The 25,545-nt window shown below is 41.0% G+C and overlaps 2 protein-coding genes across 2 annotated transcripts in view; one reads left to right on the top strand and one right to left on the bottom strand.

Moving 5' to 3' along the window:
* WNT16 (Wnt family member 16) overlaps positions 1-8,189 on the bottom strand; it is a 19,208-nt gene extending 11,019 nt beyond the window's left edge. Inside the window, exons 1-3 of the mRNA XM_082400142.1 lie at positions 7,751-8,189; positions 7,319-7,560; positions 5,212-5,498 (exon numbers count right to left, since the gene is read on the bottom strand). Coding sequence (XP_082256268.1) covers positions 5,212-5,498; positions 7,319-7,560; positions 7,751-7,845 — 624 coding nt within the window. The 5' untranslated portion in view covers positions 7,846-8,189. The remainder of the gene's footprint in view (positions 1-5,211; positions 5,499-7,318; positions 7,561-7,750) is intronic.
* Positions 7,850-25,545, top strand: LOC309632508 (uncharacterized protein). The gene is made up of 3 exons (XM_082400180.1): positions 7,850-8,118; positions 23,455-23,554; positions 23,695-25,545. The coding sequence occupies exons 2-3, from the start codon at positions 23,463-23,465 to the stop codon at positions 23,918-23,920; spliced, it is 318 nt and encodes a 105-aa protein (XP_082256306.1). The 5' UTR covers positions 7,850-8,118; positions 23,455-23,462; the 3' UTR covers positions 23,921-25,545.

Below are 25,545 nucleotides of genomic sequence, written 5' to 3'. Positions count from 1 at the left end.
AGACAGAGTATTTCAAACAATTTGTTATATTTGCAGCCTTGAATGAGAGCATATGGTATTGATTTGTGTAATATTCAATACTTTATATTAGTGTTTAAAATAATAAACCGAACAACATTTAAACACTGTATTTTATAGGATATGACACATATGCTTGTTTTGAACTCATGAAACTAAGAAGCCAGTAGATATGTCTATTTCTTATTATCTCAGGTAAAATTTACCTTTCAATTGAAAACAATTTGGCACACAAGCTTATTTGGTTAAATTTATGGCATTTGATATTCACAAAGCCTTCAATTTTTAAAAAGTCTCCAGGCAAATAAATGTTCAAATTAATGCGATCTGCCTACTTTTGTTCAGATTTTAAGTGCCCAAAGGATATGAGAAAAAGAGAGCTCAATTAATGCCAGGTAACAAAAAAACAAATTGTCCAAAGAAAGCCAAAAATCTAAGAAAGTAAGTTTATGTGTTTAAACCTGATCAACACTCGTTACAGTCATCACTTAGTGATTTAGAGCTGCCTCTCGCTCAGATTCTTGACTGAGGAGCTGACTTTTCTTTTATTAACCAGTTCAGACATCACCTATGGTGTTGCCAATTTGCAAAGCATGGAGGACAGAATAAACGCTCACCAAATACTCATTGAATGGTTAGTCTAGCTCGAACAGTTTTAACTCATCCTCTGTTGGTAATCTGAATAAAGAAGAGGTAATAAAGACCACTTTCTTCAACAAGAGAGTCACTGCTAGGAAGTCAATGATATTGGGAGGCCCTGATCTGGCTGGGTTTTCCTCCAATTCCTCAGCCTACAGCAGTGCTAGGACACAAGAGTGACACACTACTGCACAGGTGTGAAGGATAAGAGGGAAGACTGATTTTGAATCCAGGGGTACCACCTGCTGAATCTGTATCCGAATTTTGGGGAGATTTTCCTGCCATAGAAAACTAGAAACTTTTAAATACGTGGAGTTAACTAAACTTTCTAGAGATATTTTTAAGGAATTTAACTCTATTATCTTTCAATTCCATTACCTTTTTGTCTTTAACGATAAGTATAAGAAAAGAAATAGTATTTTTATTATATATGTGAATACTATTCATATTGATATTCTAGGATAGAAAGACAAAGAACTTGACATGCAATTTAAATGATTATACCCTTCTAAGACTCCAAGGAAGAAACTTGGACAAATAGGGATAAAATAAAGCAGTGCAACCACCACTAGGAGAATGTGATGAAATGCAGAGTTCAAGGGCAGATAACATGTACACACACACACACACACACAGAATTTAACACTCAGAGCACATTTTCATAAATTATTTTACTTGATTTAGTTTTATAGGAAGAAATGCCTTGCATATAGTAAGTAGTTCATGAACATGTACTTGCTTATTATTCTAATTTGACAGAAAAATAAATAGCCTGGTTGAGACACTTGTCTTCCATAAGGATAGATGGTAATATATGATATAAAGTCTTTATATGCAGCAGGATAATTTTGGTAGAACAGAGAAAAATGAAAGTGGAAAGTACAAATATATTTAAGAAAATTGCATGAACACTCCAAAAAATATATATTCTGGAGCTTTTCAGCTAGGATTCTTAATTGATGTCAAATAGCCATTCTGAGCTGCAGTGATAGCATAGTGATTTTCTAACAGGAAAAGTAAGAGAATAGCAAGCGAATGAGTTGTGTGTGGTTATGAGAAAATTCCTTTCTCTACTTCACTGAGTTGTTAAGGTTTATAATGATATTAAGAGAGGAATGTTTTGTTAATTATTGCAAACAGATGTGCACATTTAGGTGGAATATTTTTAAACTATGGGAGAGCAATTAGGAGCATAGCATTTAATCTACTGGGTTTCCTATGTTAAATTTTGGTTTGATAAATTTCTGATGAAGTGAAATAGGAAAGATGTTTCATTAACACTTAATGTAAAACCAGAAACTGTTTGAGAAGTGGTCTAAGGAGTTAGTTTTGACTCAGAGGTAACACAGCCGGAGGTGATTGTTTTTCGGTAGGTTGCTTTATCCAAACTTTACAGAAATGACTAAAAAAAAAAAACAACTGTTATGGAACATTTTGTGACATTTCATTTGTCAACTATCAGATGATCTGTTTAAGTTTTTATGAAAACGGTGACATAAATTGGATGGCTAATTGTAGTATTCCTATTTCTCTGACCCATTTTGTCCCTTTCAGTCCAAAAATATATATGAACCTGCTGAAAAGCAAAACACTTGTGTGTTGTTCAAGTGCTTGTAAATATTCTTGAAACAGGTTAATGAAATTTAGGGGTGGGGCCCATGCCACTTTTTTGAGTTACTCATCATAAAACAAATTATGGGGTAGGGAAACGTAAAAGTTTATGAGGTGGACATGGGAAGAATGGAAATATTTTAAGCACACCAAAAGAAATACCCACAAATATTCCAAGTCACATTATTCTCAGAAGTTCTGCCCCTGGAAGACATCTGTTAGACAATCACCATTTGGCAACATTATTCTTGGAGTCATAACTTTAGGAATGGTGTCAGAAACCAAGTGGGAATTAGAATATTTAAGGTCAGAGATTAGAAAATCATCTATTCTGCTCACAGCACTACTAAGCGCCAGTACCCACATTTCTCTGAACGCTTTCCTACGTTTTGAGTTTGGGATTTTGAGATGAGGAAAATCAACTCAACTGAATGCAGACCTTGAACCTTACTCAGAAGGATATACCTATTAGATTAAACTCTTAATTGTCAATATTGAAAATGTAGTATTTTGTTCTTCCATGTTAGGTAATATCTTGGAAACCTGGTTGATTTTTGTTGTTGTTCCGGTGCTGGTGGTGGTGTTGGGTTTGTTTTGTTTTGTTTTTTAACCACCAATGGAAAGAAAAATATTAAAATGTTTTGAATTGTAGTAGTTCATGAGAAAAGACCAACGAAAACATCAGTGTAGTACCCTCAAAATATCCAGGTAATATTTTGTAATATTTTAAGCTTCCATCTAGACCAATGTGGAAAAAAAAAATTCAGTAGAGAAAACTGAAATTTACACAAAATGTGTATATACCTAAAGGCTGAATTTTTTTGGCATAATTAGAATAATAGGGAAAACCTCAGTAAAGTGAGGAGATTGTTTTATTGCCGACAAACAGTGGATTAAAATTGATGCTGAATGGTTGTATGTTTCTTTAAAAAAAATCAGAATATAAATAGATCAAAGTTAATAGTTACAGAGGCAAATATTGCTACCTAATTTGAAAAAAAGCCACATAAGACGGAATAAAACTAAATAGCTGTCTAATATTGCTAATAAAAATACATTTTAGAATACTTTAGGACTTTTCATAAGTCTGGAGATAACTTTATTCAAAAGAATGAATTATAACATGAGTTTGAAGTTTTTTTTTCTGATTAAAGTTTTTTTAGTCTCTACCAAATTATTTAAAGAATGACTAAAGAAGATTTAAGGTCTAAGGTGATACTAAATATTCATTCAATTGTTTTCTTGTTTTTAAAATGTATTAATTTGACTTGATGTTTTTCTCTAGTTTAGACTTTTAAAGAACAAATGTTAATTACCTTTAACCTCTTTTATATTAATATGTTAGAAATAATAAAAATTCCTTTATTGGATATTATTTAAATTGAAGCAAAAACTCATTCATTTAATTTTTTTTTAATGTAAAACTTTATCAAGAAGAGACCTGTGCATAACTATGGTGTTAGCAGGAGTTACTTTAGTGAGATAAATTAACTTAAAATTTCAAACAAAAAAATGAAAAGCTTACATAGCTATTTACTGACTTTCCTATTTTCTAATCTTCCGTTTTGAATCAATATTCAAATAGAACTGAATAGTCAAGTTTGAATTTGAAGTGTTATGGTGATATATTTATTGAGTTTTCGGTTTTTGTATTTTAAACCAAAGTGGTTAAGTAAAGAAAACTGGCTGAAACTTGCAACTATTCCAAGCAAGTTCCATTTATTCACTTTCCAAAAATGTAAAACAAATGCAGCATATACTTTAAATATTCCTAAGAGATACCGCAACTCATTTTAATTTATTGCAGGAGAATGTGGCAGATTGCAATGACTACTTTGGGACCTTTACAGGTTATTGAATATTTACAATAATATAGGATATGTGGTGATATTCCCATCCTGAAAAGATTATTACAAAATAGAAAATCTATATTCCTAAGAGAGGTTTTGACTGTTTTTGGAAAGTCACTATGAATTACCAAGTAATTCAACTATGTTGTAGAACTCAAAGCTTATTGTGTCAATATTCATTAAGGTAAATACATAAAAGTTAAATTAAGCTACAAATTTCCTCCATTTTAAGATAATTTAGCATTAAAAAATTCATAAAGAGGTTAATTAGATGTGAGTCTTCAAATTTCCCTCTCCCTAGATCTTTAATATATCTATATTTTTAAATATCAAAATATTTAATATATCTATAGTTGCTTTACATTTATCTGTATTTATCAGTTTTTACAGTGAATCTACATTGCTTTATAATAACATAACTAATTCCCTTAAATAAATTTTGTTTTACAAAAAATATTGAGTTGTGTATTCTCTAATGTATTCAAGAATGTTTTGCTAGAGAAAGTAAGGACAGAACTGATAACTTCTTTAGATGCCATTGCCTACTAAAATATAGATTTAAAAATATAATGGAAATTCAAATTTGAAAAAATGAAATTTGATTCAGTCCTGTTAGAAAGGCAGATACTGTAAGTCTTATTCTGGCTCTGCAACTAACCATCTAAGAGGGTGGAATAAAATGACCCAACAGGCACTTGTACTTCTGTTATTTTATAATTGGTGTTTTAGGTATACGAAATATACAATCACAAATATATTCTATAACCAGATTCAACTCACATCAGATGTAAACTTAAACTAAATCAATATGGTCAGTACAGGCTCATGAAATAATATGTATATATATATATATAGATATAGATATATATTTATATATATACTTGCTGTTATACATATACAATAAACACACATATAATTTTACATATCTATCTATCTATCTATCTATCTATCTATACACACACACACATACATATATATTCTTAGACTGCATGCGTTTGGTTTTTAAACCATTTGGTCAGATTGATCCAGAAGTGTAATCCTAGTGTTATTTACCTAAAGGCACTGGATTTCTATTCCATTTTCTAATACATACCTGCCTTCCAGCTTCATTGTTATGTAGGTTCATTGCTAATAGTACTTTGCTTTCTTTTCCCGTGGTGTTTCTGATGGGGAAATCTAGGAACTTTCTGCTGAACCACATGCCATACTGGACATCATCAGAGCAGCCCCCCCAGTGCCAGCCTTCACTTGCTGAGCCGCCGTTCTGCAAGGTGGTGTCACAGGAACACTCAGTCATGTTGCCTGCACTGCATGACCTGGTCACAGAATGCACCAGGCCTGCAGCCATCACAGCATAAATAAATGCTGTTTCCTTGGTGCCTAGAATAAAACATAAGTTGCTAAATGAATGTCATACCGTTCGTTCTCTGTTTATGTTCATAACAAAGCCTTCTACTTACCTTCTTATCAGGGAAGCAACTTTTCAATGGATGCTTTAATGAGTACATATTTAAGCAAGGACAATTTCATATTGTTCTCAGCTTTTAAAAAAGCAACATTAATTTTCACTATGATTTTCCTATATTGTATATCATAAATTGTCCTCATACCTTAATATCATCTGTTTATTTTTAACATTTGAAATGTATGTCAGCATCCAGCTCAGCACTTAACAGACAACAAAAATTCTATAAATACACGTTGAATTTAAAATCCCTCGTATGGATACGTAAATAGTGATACAATGCCCAAAGGAGTCCCGCTTACCCTTCTCGTTAAATTTAAAATGTGTTATCAGAAAACACAAGGTGAAAAATTTGGTATGACTTTTGTTGTATAAAAAATACACGTCAGAATGCAAACTAAAATTAAGCAAAGACCAAAGCAATTAGGAGATAAATGTTGCAGTTTCCTTTCACATCAAAGACTGATTTTTAAAGGATATCCTGAAAAACAATATTAATATGAAAGGTAAATACTATAGAAATATTCTTATGTACAGTATTATATCCTCTTACAGTATTAAAGGCAGCTAAAGATAATTGAAATGTCATCAGCAAACAAAAAAAAGAATTGTTACGGAAAACAATTGAATATTGAATATGGATATAACACACCTGCAATAGGTTTTGAGCTAAAATCTTTGCAAATTAAAGTCCCATTAAAACAGTAATAAAATGGTCTAGAAGGGACTCAGCAGGCGACTTTTTTTCCCCCGCTTTGGAGATGTTTAGATTGGAGTAGAAACGTTATCACATCGTTGTCCAATAAACCCTTTCAACAGCAGATGCCTCTACATTTCAGCAACTGTGAAGAACACATCCTCTTCTTCTTCTTTTCTTTTTTTTCTGCAGGGAGTCAGGGCTCTTTCGGAAGGGTGTGCCGGCCAAAGCGCAGCGGGGCAAAAGCGGTGCTTTGGCGGCGGCGAGTGCAGGGACCCGGCGGGGAGGGGTCAAAGGTGGAGGGGGAACCGAAATGAATGTGAAAAACAACTAAGGATCTTTCAGCGCCCAGGGCCTGAAATTCTTTGAATCTGCTGATACCTCTGTACCTTTATCCTTACCAAGTCACTGCTAGGCCGGTGGAAGTGGAACTTTGTTTTACTGCAGCTTCCCGCGCCGCGGCTGTGCGCACAGGAGGGAGAAGGTAGAAGGAAAGGAGTAGAGGGGAGAACTAAAGTAGTGCTCGAGTTAGCCTCACGTGGGGCTGTCCGGGACAGTCCCTTTAAAATCGCCATTATTCCGTCTTCCCGGTGCTGTGAGGAGCCAACCAACTTGGGGCTTCGCTGCAATTAGCCAGTGCGCGGTGCGCAGCGGAGCTGCTTAAGTCAAAGCAGATGCGGCAGCGGCATTCCCTGCAGCCGACATCATGTTTCTCCAGCTGGTCACCCACGTAGGGGGGCGCTACGGGGTCCGAGGGGTCGGCGGGGTGGAGTGTCAGCTTTTCCCCAACTCCGGCCGGGCGCCGCGGGAAGGAGGAAGAGCTACAGCTCCACGCGCCCCGCTCGGGACCTGGGGTGTCACCCCCTCCAGGACCGCACCTGCACCCCGGGTCTGGCTTCCGTCGCCCCTAATTTCATTGCACTAAAGGACCTCTCTGGGGATTTAGGGAGCGACGGGACCACGCAAGCACTCTCTATTTACAAGAATTGGAGGACCTGCCCTCCGTCCCGCGCCAGCTGAGAGCGTCCCGGGACTCACCGCTGCTCAGCCCGTAGCCAAAGAGAGGGCTGGCGTCCGGCGGGGCGGCGGCGGCCACCAGGCAGTTCCATCTCTCGTGTCTGAACTGGCTCCTGCACTCCTGAATGCCCAGCCGGGCGCCCTCGCAGATGCTCGGCAGCAGGTACGGTTTCCTCTTGCACAGCTCCTTCTGGCGGCTGTTCAGCGGCAAGTTGGCGCAGCCCAGCTTCTCCGGAACCCCAAAGGAGGCGATGCCCAACCACCTGTAAGACACGGCCGCCCCTAGCGTCAGCCGCTGCCCTGCTCTCCTCCCCAGTCCCAGATGTTTACCCGAAATTTAGGTCGCCCGCCCTAGGGTCCCCCCTCTCCTCTCCAGCCTCAGCTGAAAGTTCCCTGAGGCTGGGCATCCCTTTTGCCACAAACCCCGTGCGCCCCTGCTGCCCCCATACTCACATCCAGTTTCCTTGGGCTCCGCAGGGGAACAGCGCGAGCAGGGCTGCCCACAGCGCGCACAGGCGGGACAGTCCCAGGAGCGCTGCTCTGTCCATGGCCCCCGCATGGAGTCCCCCAGGCCCAGCCACTCCTCTTTGACCCTCCCCAGCCAGAGGCCCACCAGGACAGAGGTCCGTTCCCCAGCACCAAGGTGTCCCTCGCCTCCTTTCTCCCTGCAGACAACGTAAAAAGGCCAGCCGTGGTAGGGGCTCTCAGCAGCCTCGCGAGCTGGGAGCAGCGTGAGGAAGTTGGGAAAGTAGCCTGGGGCACTCCTCCCGAGACGAGTCGAAGATGTGCAGGAGATGCGGGAGCGCCCCTCGCATTCCAAGGTGAGAAACTTCTGTTGATGTAGCTCTGTCTCCATCGCCCCCGGCCTCTCCTCCCATCTCCTCCCCCTGGCCGCGCCTGGAGCCTGATTGGCCCAGCAGCGGCCCCTCATCTCATCAAACCGGGACCTCAGGCTCCCATTGGCTGAGAGCAGGCTCCGCGGGGGGCGCTCGGGCCCGCTGTTCCCCGACAGCCGGTCCAGATCCTGTGTTCCTGACCTTTCCTCCTGTCACAGTTTCCTGAGAGCGGGTCTCTGCGGGAGGGGTATTGATTCAACCCGAAGATTGATAGGGGCGCTTCTGTCTTAACAACCCTGGGTGAAGGTGTGGGTTGAATGGGCGATGTTTGAGCTCCACCCACCCCAGTCTCATTTGGATTAATTACCCTCTGGGTGGAGTGGATGGAAAAATCTCACTGCCCCCGTTTCTTTCCTCTACTTCACCTCACAGGAGAATAATCTTTTTGAGTCAGAGTTGGTACCAAAAAATTGACCTTTCAACACCCTGCTTGAGGTCTCAACGTGTCAGGAGACTCTAGAGAATGAGTGAAATACTTGTCAAGCTTGAGATCGATCATCATCTGTGCAGGCATTTCCTTTTATCGAAAGGGAAGATTCCAGCCTAGCATCTAATCTACCATATTTAAGTTGTGTTAGGTGATTTCGTTTTACGGTTTTGCTTATTTTCCGTAGTCTTTGAGACTGTCAGAAGGTGGAGGGCACAGAGAGAATGTGAGTGAGAGCTGTCTGGAGAGCTCTAGAAAAATGAGGGCTGTGTTCTTTCCCTTCTCTCCAATGCACACTATGTCCCTCTTGGAGACTTTGGACAGGGCTACACATTGAAGACAAATTTTAAAAGCTTACTTATGAAACACCTACTGTGTGTCCACTATTGTGAGAATTTATGAAGATCCCTTCCCTTAAAGGCATAGCCTTTCTGGCCTTGTCTCCAGCCATGGAGACCAGTCTGAAACAAAATAATTTGAGATTATCAGTAAAGGAAAGTATAGAATCTGGCAAGTTACTGTTTGGAGCCAAAGAGGTCGGAAACAGGAGAATGTTCTGGTGCCTGGAAGTTTAGAGAGTTTAGTTAACCAGTGTTTTCCAGGATAGAAGATCTCTGGGGAGAACTCTGAATTCAGGCGGCACATGCTTAGCTGTGGTATCAGAAAACCCTGTCTCACCTAGTTGGTGACAGGAAATGTTTATGAGAGGCATCACCTGCTCCTCAGAGGACTTCTGAAATGTTAGTAAGCTCTCAGGGTATACCACCTTAGTGGGTTCCAAAATCTAGACTTACTCAAGTTAAAGATTTACTTTATTAGCTTTATCCTCAAATAAATGATTTTATTTGCTGCATGTCTCCTATATCAGCCCAGAGCAATAAAAGCTCACTGGAATTCCCATCCTATCCCATTCATTCCTTTATCCACCAAGTATCTATTGAGTGAACGCTATGTACCAGGTCCTAAAGCCACATTGTAATTTTTAGAGAGTCAAGATGATGATAGGGTGTAGTTACTCATCCAGAAATATTTTGGCTAATGGCTAGTGGCCTCTCTGAAAATCAGAGGCTTCATCCAAGCTCACTTTATTCTGTGAGCCTCTCCACGAGGGATAGTGGAGCATTCCCTGCTGAACTCCTGCCATGGGGCCCAGTACACGAGATCCTGGTTTTGAAAACAATTTACTGAACAGATGAACAACGTGGTGAGGAACATCCCGAGCAGATATCTAAGAGGCCCAAATGGTGAAACTAGAGCAGAGGCTTCCTCTGCAGGGGTATTGGGGAAGAACTGGGGGAGTGGAGAACACGAATACTTTAGGTTGATTTTTCGAGCCAACGATGGTAGATGTTTTAAGGAAGTTGCTGGACTTTTTTCCTTTAGGAAGATATACTGAGCCTCCGTTATGGGTTAAAAAGTGGGGATAGCACTGAGTTAAATGGTAGTGAAGTTTATAGCCCAGTTGGCAAGACAGACAAGGGGGCAGGCAATCACAGTCAGAGCAATGAATGCATTGGGGAAGTATTGTGCGCCGGGAACACACACTGTAGGATTACTTAATCTAGTTTGGGAGTGGGGTCATTTGAATGTTGCCTTTGTTGTTAGTCTAGGGATCAAACACTGTCCAGGCGTCCAGATAAACCTTTAGAGGGGCACTCACAGTATTCTATTCTTAGAGTCTAAGACCACTGGTTCAACTAGTTTCAAATCCAAGGCACAGTTTCAGGGCCTGAGTGGTCCTGCATCTTTTCTGTGTGGTCTAGGGCCTTAGGGGTCATTCTGTTCATATCTCTAAAGCAAAGGAGACTTACTTCCAGGAGATGGTCCAGCTGAAGAATTAAGCTTCTTATTCAACAAGCAGACATTTGAGTGCCTATTTTGTGTCATGCACTGAGAGCCTACATGCCCCCTGTGTTTTCTCTCTTACTCTCTGTCTCTCTCTTCTCACTCCATGCAAAGATTCAAACCCCTCATACTGGTGCTCATTTTATAGATAAAGAAATGAATTTGGAGAGACTAAGAAACTTGCTCAAGGCCACTCAGCTAGAAGATAGCAGAGTCAAAAATCGATCTTATTTTAGAGGTCTTGTTCTTCCTACCACAACGTACTGCTGCAGAAGTTGATTAAAAAGCACTGCTTTTTTTTTTTTTTTTTTCCTTTTTTTGACCAAATTCCAGGTATCTGGCCTCAAGGTCTAAATTCCTCTTTTGTGTCCCGTGGATCTTTATATCACAGTTCACAGATCTCTCCATCAAAAGACATGTTCTGTTCTGTGAAGATAAACAAAAACCCACAATGGGTGGGTGGGTCTCCTGAGGAGGTCTCCCTGAAGTCGGGTCTCTCAGAGGCAGATGATGGTCTGCATGGTTGCCCTTCCGTTCCACCCCCCCACCCCCACTTTGCTGTGTGGTTTTTGTGGACCGGGAAGAACAGTGGAAAGAGCATTGGGCTGAGTTGAGTGACTGGGTTTCCGGTCAGCAGGTTATAATCCTGGGCAATCAATTTCACTTTTGATCCTCAGTTTTCTCACCTGTAAAATGATCAAAAGCTCTTTCGCATCTGAATGTCTTACTGGAGTTTCCACAGGGCTGGAGGGAGGGAGGCGGTAGGCATGCTGTGTACGTGTATGTGGTGGTGTGGGGAGACTGCATTTGCTAGTGAATTTGCACTCCTAGGAGGAGGAAGCCTAGCGACCGGGCTTGTCTACCTGAGAGAGGGACCCCAGTTCTTAGGGTGGCACAGGCTAGAGTTTTCTGACCCCCATTTTGTATCTTCTGTTCCACTTTTCCTTGTGGATTTTAATTAAAATGAATTATTTTCTTTGCAGAAATATCTTAAGATGGTCGAATTTTAAAATGTATTATAATCCTGTCAGGTCACATGAAACTTTATTTAGAAGATAAAAGAAGTTACAGATATCTTCTTTATCCTGGAATATGAAGGTGAGGGGCTCCTTCAGAATCTAATTTATATCTCTTATTAATTTGAAGTGGTTCATCTCTACTACCATTAGTGGGGATTATGCTCTCTATTTAAAGTTGAAGAATAAAGTAAATGATGGGTCAAATCCAAACATATACGCAACTACACATTTCAAATTGTTTATTACTTTAGCAGCAAGAAGGAATCTCATTTCCTATTTATTATTTTTGATTTTGTAATTCAGAGAGAGAACAAAATATTAACTGTCTGATAGAACATAACCTGGTGCTTACTGTCTTATGCAAGCTTTCTAAAAAATGTTGTAAAGATCATACCACTAATTGTTCAAAATGGGAGCTGAACTTGTATCATCTCATGATCTGAGCCCAGCTACCTAAAATTTGATTAATGCTGTTAAGCAAAGCACAGTGTAACTCCAAGTTTGCACAGATTACTGAAGCATCTGTAGCTTCTTGATCCGGCAAGAAGGGTACATGAATTTGTTTTCCTGGCAACGGTAAGGTGTTTTTGAGCTACATTCTGGAAAAGGGGATTTCGGAGGGAAAGCCAGAGGAAATATTCGTTTCACTCAAAGAAGCTCTTCAGAGAGACTGCATCTCTGACCATGGTCCTCTCTGACCAACTGGGCCAGTTGAACCAAGATAAGTAGCAGGCCAGCAATAAATCCTACCTCCCATCCAGGACCACTGTAGATTATTAGCTGTAGAACCCAGGGGAGGCTGTGCCTTCTGGTAGTTTTCTCTCAGTCCCTGGGAAACTCAGCAAAAAGTCTGCCCGCACAGATATGCCTTGGACTCTGCCTCTGGCAGTCCATCAGAGGACGAGACTTCTAAGGGCCCTGTTGTAAGAATTTCTGCTGCAGATCACAGAGACTTATGTACTGCAAACTGATACCAGAAGCACCCCAGCTGGTCTTAACTCCCATGATGGAACAGAAGACCAGAGGTGACTTTTTACATAACTGGGTCCTCATCCATTCTATTTTAAATTCCACCTGGATGCTTCCAGTGTGGGACAGAGCACAGGCTTGTGACCACTGGCTCCCAGGAGGGGGCGGAGAATGGCATTCTGGATGTCCTGCTGCCCTTTGGTGGCCTGAAAAGCCCGACTTGGAGCAGCAGAGCAGACACCAGTGACAGAACTAGGAGAAGGGGCAGGAGTTGGAGAAGGATGCTGTCTTGCTTTTTAAATTTTCACAACTATGAAAGTAAAAAAATGTTTCTTTTGTTTACTTGTCCTAGAAAGTAAGATTGAAGAAGACTCAATAAGTGTTAATAGAAAGTGGCTTATCTCTAGTGGTATTTGCACTGATTATGCAATCTTTTCGGAATGCGGGAACATAAGTAAAATCCTTGACAAATAAGAGTGGTCACTATTTGTCAAAACTGAAATACATGGAGAATGTTGAATCTCTCCATACCCCTTTTCAAAAAATTTTTTTCTGAATTCTGTATAACAAAACAACTCAATTAATGAATTATTATTGAGTTTAAAAAATTATCAAGAAAACTTCAAAAATCTAGACTTTCATTTTTTTAGGAGTACTATTTATGGAGAGATCACTGGGATGTCTATAATGGAAAAAACCAAATTTTCTCTTTTTTTTTCTTTTAACTAAAATCAAGCAATCTCAAACTTTAAGGGAGAAAACTTGGAGGGAAGAGTCATTTAGAAAGAATCGATGGTGTCTATCTTATTCTAACTGTTGGTCTGCATAATTACATTTAATTGTTGTGATGTAATTCTGCTGTCAACAAAATGCCAGTCAAAAATCAGCAAATGCTGAAACTGCCTTTGTATTCGAGGCGGTTGTCCATACGTTTAACCGTTGGCTACTGTCCTCATCATGGGTGGGCAGCGTGTTGAAGTGAGGTTTGTTAAGTCTGGTCAAGCGACAGTTACCATTTGGTGTTTACTCCATCTTCACACCAGATGAATCACGTTTAAATTTAACTTTAATTTTTTCACTTTCCCCACTGAAACCTTTAATGATTTCTTATTTAACCCTCCCTATGTTGTAAACCCTTTGGTTTGACTTCTAAAAATCCTTCATTCAGGATTTCTCCATAGCTGTCATTTTTGATTAAATTCACTCTACTTCCTTATGGTCATTCTCCCTAGGCAGCCCAATGTCTTTCTTCCCTTTTCCACAAGCAGGGCTTGCATGTTACTATTTCGGTTTCTTGAGAAACCCTGTCTCCATACCTAGAATTTTTTCTTTCTTTTTTTACTTACCCAAGCCTGCCTACCCATTCTTTAGGTCACACTTCTTCAGGAAGTCTTACACAGTTAATCATATTAACACCCCTCTCTGCCTAATTTCTACTTCGTCTGAGGTACCTATCAGAAAATGTATCGCTTAATTTACTTTTTTGCTTTCTGATGGTTTAACGTGCCTTCACTGTAAGTCACCAATTACATTATAAACCTCTTCAAATCAAAGAATATGAGGAATCCTTTTGCACGCCCCCCCAATGTCTACAACAAGGCTGAGTGAGTAGTAGGTGTTCAATATTGGTTGTGTGGTTGTCGTTTTAACAGACAAGGCATCTCTCATAACACTGGAATGAATGAAGCATAAAGTTGAGAGCTGTCAACATTGACATCATCTACTAATTTGCCACTTTTCAACTGGAAGTTCGCCATGACTTGTACCTAGTACGTTGCATAGTACGGGCCACATGGTCTGCACAGTTTCCAAGGGGACCATCAGATGGCTAGGTCTAGAGTATTCACAGCTTCGATTTTTGCTAGTGTTCAAATCAGTAAATACACTGATACTCTTAAATCTCTCTGACAAATCTGTAGCCATGCCACGTGCTCTTTCCAGGTACGTCTGTTGAGCTCTGCTAATAACTCAAACTCTTACTTGAAGTTGCCTCCAGAGAGTGCTTTTATTTGAGTCAGCAAGTGCTCAGAGCCCAGGAGATTTACGAGGGTTCAGAGACATAAACGTGAACGGCGTTGAAGGTGTGAGGTGTGTTCCAACTGTAGCCCCCTCCCCTTCTCTTAGTGATTATGGGAAGGGAGGCATCAATACAAAAACAGCTGACTTGAGGGATCTCAAGTTCACAATCTGATGAAGTCTTCTGGTGCCGTACCAACTTTTGGGGTTGTCACATGGCTTAGTGAAGCAGCTTCCAAAATGGGCTGAAAACCACAATATTGATATACTGGGCCACGTGCCAGAACAGAGCCTGAGTCCAACCGACTGGGTAAAAGATTTCAGTTGCTACTTTAGCACCAGCGTATTGTCTGCAATCCCCAGGGCACACTCATGAAACCAGCACCAGACAAATACAGTGGAGCCACTTTTTCATGCTGTTTTGGGGAGAGAACTAGTATTTGCCTTATAGGTTAACTGCGTTATGGCAGGCTTCTGCTGAAAGGAGTTTCCCTTCAGGGACTGATTTGGCCTTCAGCATATCTTAATCTTATAGTGATTGTTGGCAGTCCGGGGTGGGGTTCAGTGCTGGAATCTTCCCCTTGATACTCCCCTCCCCTCCCTGTCCCAGGGGTTCTGATGAATAAAGCATGCAGACAGAGAACTGAACCAGTTTGGGCAAAGTATCAGGTTTATTAAGTGTAAGGCTTCCTAGTCGAGCTAGATTATGCAAAGTGAAGTTTTCTATTCCTTCCCCCTGAATTGAAGACAGCAAGGCTGATCCAATAGATCCACCCAGGCTCACGCTGAAAAACTGGACCTGAGAAAGGAGGCTGGCAGGAGGCCACAGGAAGTGGAGAGGACAGCCCACTCTACCTGAGGATGTCCAGGCCTATGAAGAGGGCAGGTGGGGCCGTCTTGCTTTGGAGGTACCCACTGGTGACAGGGACCAATTGACTGGCCACTCTTTCTCTGAAGGGGAGGAGTAACCAATGAGGTGGGAAATAGGGTACAGATTTCCTCACCATAGAAGAAAGAAATGAGAGTACAGAAATGTTGAAGGTTGTCCTTACTTCCTTGGGCAGACAGAGCAAGGTAATCAGTCTGCTACCTACTGTAAAATGCAGCATGGCAAGCCCTCAAGATACATGGGCAGGCAGATGAAGAACCTCTTTCGGAAGCTATTGGCAGGATAACTATGACACAAAGGCTGTGGACTGTATTCTGAGAAAAGACAAGCTCTGCAGTGATAATTAGTATCGGTGTAGGGAGTGGTGAGGAGAGGGCACATCAATACCCGTTGCAGCACTAGCCCCCTGTGCCCTTGGAAGCTCTGGTAAGATACAGATTAACCCAGAAAAGCAGAGGGATGATTTCAGCAAAAACCATAGTGTCCCTGAATAATATCATCCTCCTCTACTTATTTAACCTCAGAACACATTATTTGGTTTATTTTTCTGCTTGTGGTTTCCTTTGGTAACAGTGAAATTAACTCATGGTCCCTCACACATTGTCATCTCAGGCAAGTGGCCCAGAAGCATGTTGGGTGGTCTAGAGTAATCGATATAAGGATAGAAAGGCGGATGAGGAGAAGTCACCAAATAGGTGATCAACAGAAGGCTTAACATCAGTAGGCTAAATTTGAGAAATGTATAGTAATATTGATGTATATAGATGTTCATTAAAATGCTGAAGAAATATTTTGATTCATTTCATAGGCACAATTATTTGTTGATAAGTTGCATAAATTTTCAGACCAGACAAAACATGTTAGAGCTCCTTGTGATTGCATACAAAGAAATATGCTATATGTTTTCAGGATAATTTAAATCATTTGATAACACTTATGAAGGAGGGTTACTTTTGTTAATCGCTTGCTTTAAGGTGTGTCTTCACTTGGCCCTCAAAAACGAACAAAAGAAAGGAGTTGAAAGTCATAAATATATTTCGCAGCTGGAGAAAACAGAAAAACCCCTCAGAAAGAGTAAACTCAGGCAGCATTGTTTATCTTTCTGACTTAGCTTTATTCAGTAGCCTCTTGGAATCTTCCTTTCTTGGAACCTTTCTGTGCCTCTTTTCCTTATATTTAAACTATACCTACCGTTCAGTAATCTAATCAAAGGAGTACACCAGTGAATCAATGGAACTTTGCAAAACAACTTAAATAAAACGATCCTTCTACTAAAATTCTCACAATATCACAGGTTTTGAAAAATCATCTGTATGACATAATTAAACAATTAGCTAAGTCTTGTAATGAAAAACAGCAGTGTCCTACTCCCCACTCCCCGTATACCCTCCCCAGAAGTACTAACTTCCTGCTCTCTTAGCTGAATTCTTTTGGTATTTTGCTCTAACCTGTTAAACATCATACTTACACTGTTACTTTTATTTTTTTATAAATTTATTTATTTATTTATTTTTGGCTGCGTTGGGTCTTCCTTGCTGCCCATGGGCTTTCTCTAGCTGCGGTGAGCGGGGGCTGCTCTTCGTTGTGGTGCACGGGCTTCTCATTGCGGTGGCTTCTCTTGTGGGCTCTTGTGCGGTGGGCTCTAGGCGCACGGGCTCAGTAGTTGTGGCTCACGGGCTCAGTAGTTGTGGCTCGCGGGCTCAGTAGTTGTGACTCACGGGCTCTAGAGCGCAGGCTCAGTAGTTGTGGCACACAGGCTTAGTTGCTCTGCGGCATGTGGGATCTTCCTGGACCAGGGGTCGAACCCGCGTCCCCTGCGTTGGCAGGTGGATTCTTAACCACTGCGCCACCAGGGAAGCTGTATACTGTTACTTCTTAATTTTGAAAATATTAGGCTTTATCTGTGACTTTCCACTCTGGAATTTGAGGATTTGCTTTGCTTCACTCCTCCTCCCACCGTGTATTTTTGTAGCCTTTATATTCTCAATATATTTATCTCAAAATTGTGGTTAGGTCAGCAGTCAGTTTTTATATTATAAGACACATAATGTTATTCATGCTAAGCTATGTAGTGTACTATGATTATTTTCCTTTCCTTACTTGCTTTTACCCCTATTTTCCTGGTTTCCTTTTTTTTTTTTTTTTTTTTGGCCACGTCTCACGGAATGTGGGATCTTAGTTCCCTGACCAGGGATCGAACCCGCACCCCCTACAGTGGAAGTGTGGAGTCTCAACCACTGGACAGCTGGGGAAGTCCCCTGTTTTCCTGGTTTCTTTGTGCTTATCACGAATCCAACCCCAAACCTCCCAATTTTCTAAATCTCCTGAGATGAATCAGAAGCTTCATCAATTTTATCTTTTTGACACAGAGTCTCCCATGTCCCCTGACCTGTCCCAGTCTGGAATGGTTGCCTCCACATCTGGTGGCCAGTGTCATCGTGATCTGCTTCACCATCATCCCACAGATCACATTTTTCTTGTGTCTTTGTAGAAACCTCATTTTCTGAATCTTATGTATTTCCCATTTTTGGTTTAGGCCCCTGTTCTAGGGGAGCACATACTCCTGTAGCTTCCTGAGAAAGAGTGTATGTGAGATAAACTTTATGAGAACTTGACTGTCTTAAAATAGTTTTATCCTATTCTAGTAGCTTGACTAGTGGTGAATTCTAGGTTAGGGATAATTTTCTTTCAGAATTTTGAAGACATTTCTCCATTGTTTTCTAGCTTCCATTGTTATTATCAAAACATTGGAATATACTCTAATTCCAGATCCTTTGTATATGAATTTATTTTTTTCCTTTGATATCTTTTGAAATCTTCTCTTTTTTTTGTGATATTTGGAAATTTCATGATGGTGTGGCTAGATGTGGGTGTATATTTACCTACTCTGGACTCTCAGTAGGCCATCTCAATGTGAAAATCATGTTTTTGTAGAAAAATATTTTAAATGTGTTTCATTGATGATTTTCTCTCCTCTATTTTCTTTCTGCTTTCTAGAACTTTTGTTTTGTGAATGTTGGATCAACTGTCTGGTTCTGTAAGTTTTGTCAGTACTCTGTTTTAATGTTCATATCTTTTTTTCCTCTAATACCTGTGAGATTTTTCTCAGTTGTATCGTTTTTGGCTTCTACTGAGGTTTTCATGTCTGCTGGTGTACATGTGCATATGTGGGTTGTGCTTGTGTGCACGTGTGTGTGTGTGTCTGATTTCCAAGAGATCTTCTTTATGTTCTCTGCATGTTCCGTTTTAAAATTAAATAATATCCTGTTGTGATTTTAAGGGTGTGATATCTTCTCGTCATTTGGAATATATGTATTAGTTTCCTATTACTGCTGTAAAAATTCTCACAATTTTAGTGGCTTAAAATAACACACATTGATTATGTTACAGTTCTGGAGGTCAAAAGTCTACAGTGGGTAGAGTCTACAGCACGGGCTCTAGGCACACGGGCTTCAGTAGTTGTGGCACACGGGCTCTAGAGCGCAGGCTCAGTAGTTGTGGCACACGGGCTTAGTTGCTCCGCGGCATGTGGGATCTTCCCGGACCGGGGATCAAACCCGTGTTCCTTGTGTTGGCAGGCGGATTCTTAACCACTGCGCCACCAGGGAAGCCCAAGGACAACTTTTATTACAGGGAAATGTAAGAAATACAATTAGCAAATGGGCTACCATGGTTAGGTTTATTCCAAACACAAGAAAATTCTCATGATTCTGAAGACTAAGCTAAGAAAAAGATAAGTCCTTTTCAAAAGGCAGTTTCAAACTAATCAGATTAGTTAGTATAAAATAAGACATTTTCCTTTTGTGACTACAATTAACCTCTCTCTGATTAAGAGCATCTTTGTATTTTGTCAGCAATGCAGTTACCTAATGGCTGTAAAACCAAACACACATCTGGATAATTGAAAATTTTAGCTTTCAGCCGGAGACTATGACCCATTGTTGCCTGTTTGTGACATAGCCTCTAAGTTCCACTTGCTGAATTTGTGGTTAAATTTTAGACCATTTTGGCTGACTGATGATCATGGCAACAAATGACGTCTGCTACCGTTTCTTAAGAACCCCCTCTTTCTTTCTCCCCTTAATTCCTCTTGCTCCCATTCCTTCCCTTTCCTTATTCTTCTCGTGTTCTCTTGCTTCCTCTTTTTAGTTTTCTTTCCTTCTTGTAAGCCGATGGTCACAACTGGCTTGCCTTCCCAACTGGTGTGCTGCTGAAAAAAAAAAAAGCTGACATTTCTGGAACTATAAGAATTTGTGGTTTAAGTGTTTGAATCCTGTTCCTCCAAGAAAACTTTTGCCAGTGGTTGTCTTTCAGTACGACATAAAAGTAAACACTTGCAAAGTCGAGTACACTCTGTTTAGGTTAAAAGTTATGCTTTACATTTTCATGGAAGAGACAGAAGGATAGAAATTTTTGTAGTTTACCCTCAGGCCACTAAACTACCTTACATTTCTGGACGCCGGAGACAACGGGCATATTTAGTCAAATTTTAAAAATACTTTAAAGTCCTTTAAAACATGGAATTTCACCACTGTGTTCTTTAATCTGCCTCATTTACCAGTGACCATTCACGTCTTAGAAGCCTGTGGAATATATGTTCTCATAGACATGATCTGGAGGAGTTTGTTTGGAAGCTCTAGAGGGAGAGGACCATTGTCATTATACACTTGACTAAGTAACTCATTTTCTCTCTGAAAAATGCACCTGCACGGAACCATGAGAATAGATAAAACCCTTGGGACACAGCCCTCCAGACCAGACAAATTGATCCTGGCAATCCCTGAGACAGCTGGCATCATAGCCCAATTGCACTGATATTCAAATCCTCTAAGCAATAAAGGATGAACATAAACTTTTTATTTCCATCAACAATTAAGCCGATGAGTGACTGTCTCCCCTTTAACAATGCTTTACATCTTTGACAACTGTCTAAGTGACCTGCTTTTAGATGCATTGGGCTCCTGCTTAAAAGTGCAATGGCAAAAAAAAAAAGCACAATCTTTCATTGTTTTGGGCAGTGGAAACCAGCACATGAAGAGCTAGAGGAGGAAGAAATGTGATTCTAATTGGGTCTTCTGACTTAGCTGAACTGATAAAATGCAGAACAACGGTAGGTTATGGGAAGAGCCCAATCAGGCCATCTTTGAAATCTTCACCTCTCCAGGTGAAAAATTTGAATTCCTTTAGCAGTTCTGCAGAGGTACTGTATTCCAAGTCCGTTGCTCAAGAATAAACGATTTTAAATTTCAGCTGTCAGAAGTGAACTTGGCACACAGCATGGCACTTGGGCACAGTGGCCCATTGGCAGCCAATGCCCCTTGCTTCTCAGGCTCCCCTTACTCTCAGAGGGATCTTCTTTGCAACTGGGTTCCCTTCAAAATCATGCCCCATTCCTTGTATTTACTCAGTGCATTGACTTTAGCCAGCTACTGGGAGAAAAATAATGTAATTTAATTCACTCCTACTAGAAATGTCTAACAGGCCCAATGTTCCAAGGATATTAGCATCTTAAGAGACCCTGAAGGTTAATGTAAGTGATTTCACTAATTGAAAGGATTTCCAACAGAAGAATCTAGTAAAATAAAGAATTGTGGACACAGTGGGGAGCCATCTGGTAACAAAGCAAGGAAGCTTTCCCCTTGCCCTAAATTCCAGTCGCAGCCCTCTTTACACCTCCCATATTTAAAAGGCATATATAATGCCACTGGCAAAATTAAATTGCTGAAAAGTATATCTGCCATCTAGTTTTAGAAAAAAAAAAACGCAGGCAATTAGTTAATCCACAGTTGCAAAAAATTATGGAATTGGTGAGTGTAAAAGATGCAAGTACCTATTTGAAACTCACCAGAAACAGATGTCTACCTATGCTTTTCAGTGAAAATGTGATCCCTCTACCCATAGCGCTTTCAATTCCATAATTAGATTCAGTTGCATTGTTAAAGTACTGTTAACATTAACTTGTATCTCATATACACGAGACTGGGAATACACATATGTCAACTTGAACCAGCTGTTTGCAAAATTACTACAATATGGCCAGTACTTCTTTTAACCATTATGTCCTTCCACTCAAACATGATTTGCATCTGTAAGCACTTATTATGTATAAAATTAAAGGAAGATTTATGGCATAAAAATGATAAATTTTGATGCTACATTAATATTGCATTTGACAATAGTACGGTAGAAAAAGAAAGTTAATAGAAATATTTCTACAGATCAGAAGCCGTGCTTCAGTGGTGTGCACGCCTGAAGGAGCGTCTTCCCACAAACCCCAGGGTCAGGTTAGCAGGCAGCTCTGGATGGGGCCATCTCTACAGCCTCTCTCTTGTCTCCTCTGTTCTTGGGAATGGCAGAATCTTTGAGATAAGTTATGTGATGCTCCTCGCTTCTTCCAACAGCCCCATTTCTGGACAGCTGATTTCTGGAATTCTGCAACTAAAAATGTCTGACTTTGTCCTCTCTGAAAACCTTAGTACCCTTCTGAGGGCTTGAGGCATAGGGCCTGATTATTCATTAAACCTGGGCATGACTTCATCAAACCCTTTCCAGTTTTGACAGCGCAGGGCGGAAAGAGCATCATTGAGTGCGGAGATGAGCAGTGAGGTGGTGCAGCGAAGAGGAGGCAGGGACACCTCAGACCTGCGTGGACTGCAAAACTTAGGGCCCGGCACCTGGCGTCAGCAGCTCTCTGCGCACCCCAGCAGCCTTCCCCGGAGCCCAGGCAGGCAGCTCCCATGCGTGGCTCACACCTCCCCCAGCTACCTCTTCCGTGCCTCACCTCAGTCCAAGGGGCCCCATGGGAACAAACAAACAATTGGCACTTGCTAGAAAGGGCTCAGGAAGCGATAATGCTATTTCTAACATAGAGCTTTCTTTGTCAAAGCCTCTCGGACGAGCTCTATTTTGAGCACAACTTCTAGCTCCAGAAAATGCTAGAGTTGGTTAATGCATTTATTTTTTCATGTTAGAAAAATTCATTGAATGTCTTTTCTGTGCTAAGCAATTTATTTCTAAACTGAGAATGCAAAGATTAAAATACTAAGTGAAAGAAGCCAGCTGCAAAAGACCACATATTGTATGACTCCATTTATAGGAAATATTCAGGGCAAGTTAATCTATAGGAACAGAAAGCAGACCAGCGGTCACCTAAGGTTGGAGTGGAAAAGGGGAAGGGTGGAGAGCGACTGCCGTATTTTTTTTAGGGGGACAAAAATGTCCTAAAGTTAGATTATGGTGATGGTTGCAAACATGTGTAAATACACTAAAAACCATTGAATTGTACACTTGAAATGAGGGAATTTTATAGTATGTAAACTGTATCTCAATAAAACAGTTAAAAATAAATAGTAAATAAGCACAACCAAACAAACAAAAAACTCAGTTCCTTCCTTGTGGATTTGATATTCCAGTGGGTACAAATTATCAAAAAGACAAAGAGAGATAAAGCTTGGGATGGGGGGAAGCAGAGAGCACTGAGGAAACACAAAGAAAGGCCACTTTGACCAGTATTTGGGGAATCAGAGGAAGATTCCTAGAGGAGATGGCGTCTGAGCTGAGAGGCAGTAGACAGAGAAAGGAGCATGAGAGAAAAATATATGCTGAGCTCCGACACTGTGTTAGGAAGTATATGGTAGAAACTTGCATAAGAGTCAATCCCAGTGGCTAGTGGGAAGCAGCCGCATAGCACAAGGAGATCAACTCGATGCTTTGTGATGCCCTAGAGGGATGGGATAGGGAGGGTGGGAGGGAGGGAGACGCAAGAGGGAAGAGATATGGGTACATATGTATATGTATAGCTGATTCACTTTGTTATAAAGCAGAAACTAACACACCACTGTAAAGGAATTACACTCCAATAAAGATGTTAAAAAAAAAAAAAGAGTCAATCCCAGGCCTTGAGGGGCTCAGGTTAGTGGGGGGATGGGGGGTGGTGAATAAAAATCGGGGAGTTTAGATAATTATTATATAATGTGGTAGTGCAATGACAGAGTTGGATATAGGGACTGCGGAAGTAACAGGAAGGGGGACAAATTCCACTGGGGGAGGCAGTTCCCTTTTAACCTAATGAACTGTACCACCGTCATCTTGCCAAGTGCCCTGCATGCAACGGTGCCCTCGCCACAGCTTACAGGATTCCGTGAAGCCGCCCTCTCACTCCTCACCCACGTCAGCGTTTGCCAGCGGGAAAGCCCGGTGAGAGAGATCAGAGCCCCTCAGGAAAGCTGGGAGGGGGAGAGGAGGGCGGAGGCGAGGGGGCGGAGCCCATCACTGCATCCCCGACTAAGAGTAATTGCTCCCAGAAAGCCCTAATCATCCATTTTTATTTTCAACAGGGCACAGAGCTGCCCCGGCCTCTTTCCTTCTCCAAGTTCTCTTTATCATCTTAGTGGAATCCAGCTTTTCCTAACATCGTCTCGAGCTGATGGTTTCTGGCAGTTGGGTCGCCTGTCACCTCCCAGAGAGAAGCATCTGCCAGAGCCCGCCCCTCGCACGCCCCTCCAGGCTCTGCCCGGCTACGACCTGCAGCTGCCTTCCCCGCGCGTCCGGACGAGCACCTGACTGAGGCCTCCAGAGACGGAGAACCTGTTATTCTAAAGGTTTTCCACAGCGTTATAAATCACAATTAAGAGGAATGTTTCAAAGAAACTAATACAATGGCTAAAAGATGATTTGGTACCTCTCGACCATCTATTTTATTTTGTGTGTATGTGTATGCACACGAAGACACACGTATTTGCACAAGTGTGTGTATGTGTATTTTTTTTTCAGTATGAACTTTTGTTTAAAATAATCCAGAATTCATTTCTGAATCCCTTATTTGACACACACCCTCTGGCCAGACACAGACCAGAGAAGGCTTGGTTTTGGCCTCCAAGTTTGTGCTTTCATGTCTGCAGAGGCAGGATAACAAGTCCGTGCTCAGTGGTGAAGGGAAGGCATTTATTTGCACTGTAATTGATAACAGTTTACTGAAGATGCTGCCCAGGGGGGCTTCCACTGGGAGAGAAATCGACTTCCAGCAACTCAGTACTTCAAACGCTTATGATGACCCCAGGAAACAGAAAAACACCACTTAGGCCGATCACCCACTTCAGACTGCCCATCCTTCTGGGAAATAGAAATCTGAGAAACAATGTCTGTATCGGCCTCATCTCAGAATCCATAAATAATTCATGGAAGATTTCCATTTATTTATAGGGTAGGTGGCCAAGAGAGTTCCGGTGTTTACCAATAACATGGCCCTGGAAACTCCATCCTATTGAAATGATTCCTGTTCTTGGCAGGAATAACTTGTGCTAAGGTTGTATCCACACCCTTTAAAAACATGCCCTTGATTTTGCATAACTAATGTGAACATTGAAATGGGGAATATTTTTTTTTTTTTTTTTTTTTTTTTTGCTGCCCCGTGCAACATGTGGGATCCTAGTTCCCCGACCAGGGATCAAACCCGCGCCCCCTGCATTGGAAGCACGGAGTGCTAACCACTGGACCACCAGGGAAGTCCCCCTGAAATGGGAACTTTTTAGAGACAAGTACAAACAGAGACCAGGTTTTCCCCGGGGGGTATGCACATGTGGTGGAAACTGGGGAACCCAAATCTGTGTCATTTGATGACTAAACTCCTTTTAGGCTACAAAGGCATTGTTTCAATTTCCCCCTGTGTGATGCTTAATTCAGACCAAATTTTATCTTATAAGTAGAAGAAGTAGCTGAAAATAATTTCATGCCCTGCCAATGACATAGGCACCGAGTTTTAACAAAAGGCTCATAAACTCTTTTTATGATACTGTAAAACTGGAGAGCTCTTGACTGTTAAAACATAAGCTTCATGTTACATGTAACTAAGGCAGGGAGGAGAGAGTACAAATGTAAGTTTTAAAAATGTATCTTGTATTACATATTAAATGCATGCGGAAAATACTGCACACACGTTCAGTTTCAAAGGCAAAGCTGAGGACAAGCAGTAGGGTGAGTGATCCCATGGGTGAAAAACAATGAAGTGAGGAATGGATTGCTGTTCCAAGTTCTCCAGAGGATGTGCTATGTTGGTGGTTCGAGGTCACTTTCTATGTTTCCTGATTATAAATAAGAAGGTATCATTAAAGGCACATTCAGCTGCTATTTGGTTAATCTAAGTCATAATTTTTGGTCCAATAAAGTTTGAAAATTATTATTTATTTTTT

Source organism: Balaenoptera borealis, assembly GCF_965194805.1.
Source record: "Balaenoptera borealis genome assembly, chromosome: 7".
Taxonomy (NCBI): domain Eukaryota; kingdom Metazoa; phylum Chordata; class Mammalia; order Artiodactyla; family Balaenopteridae; genus Balaenoptera; species Balaenoptera borealis.
This window is presented reverse-complemented; position numbering and strand designations above follow the sequence as displayed.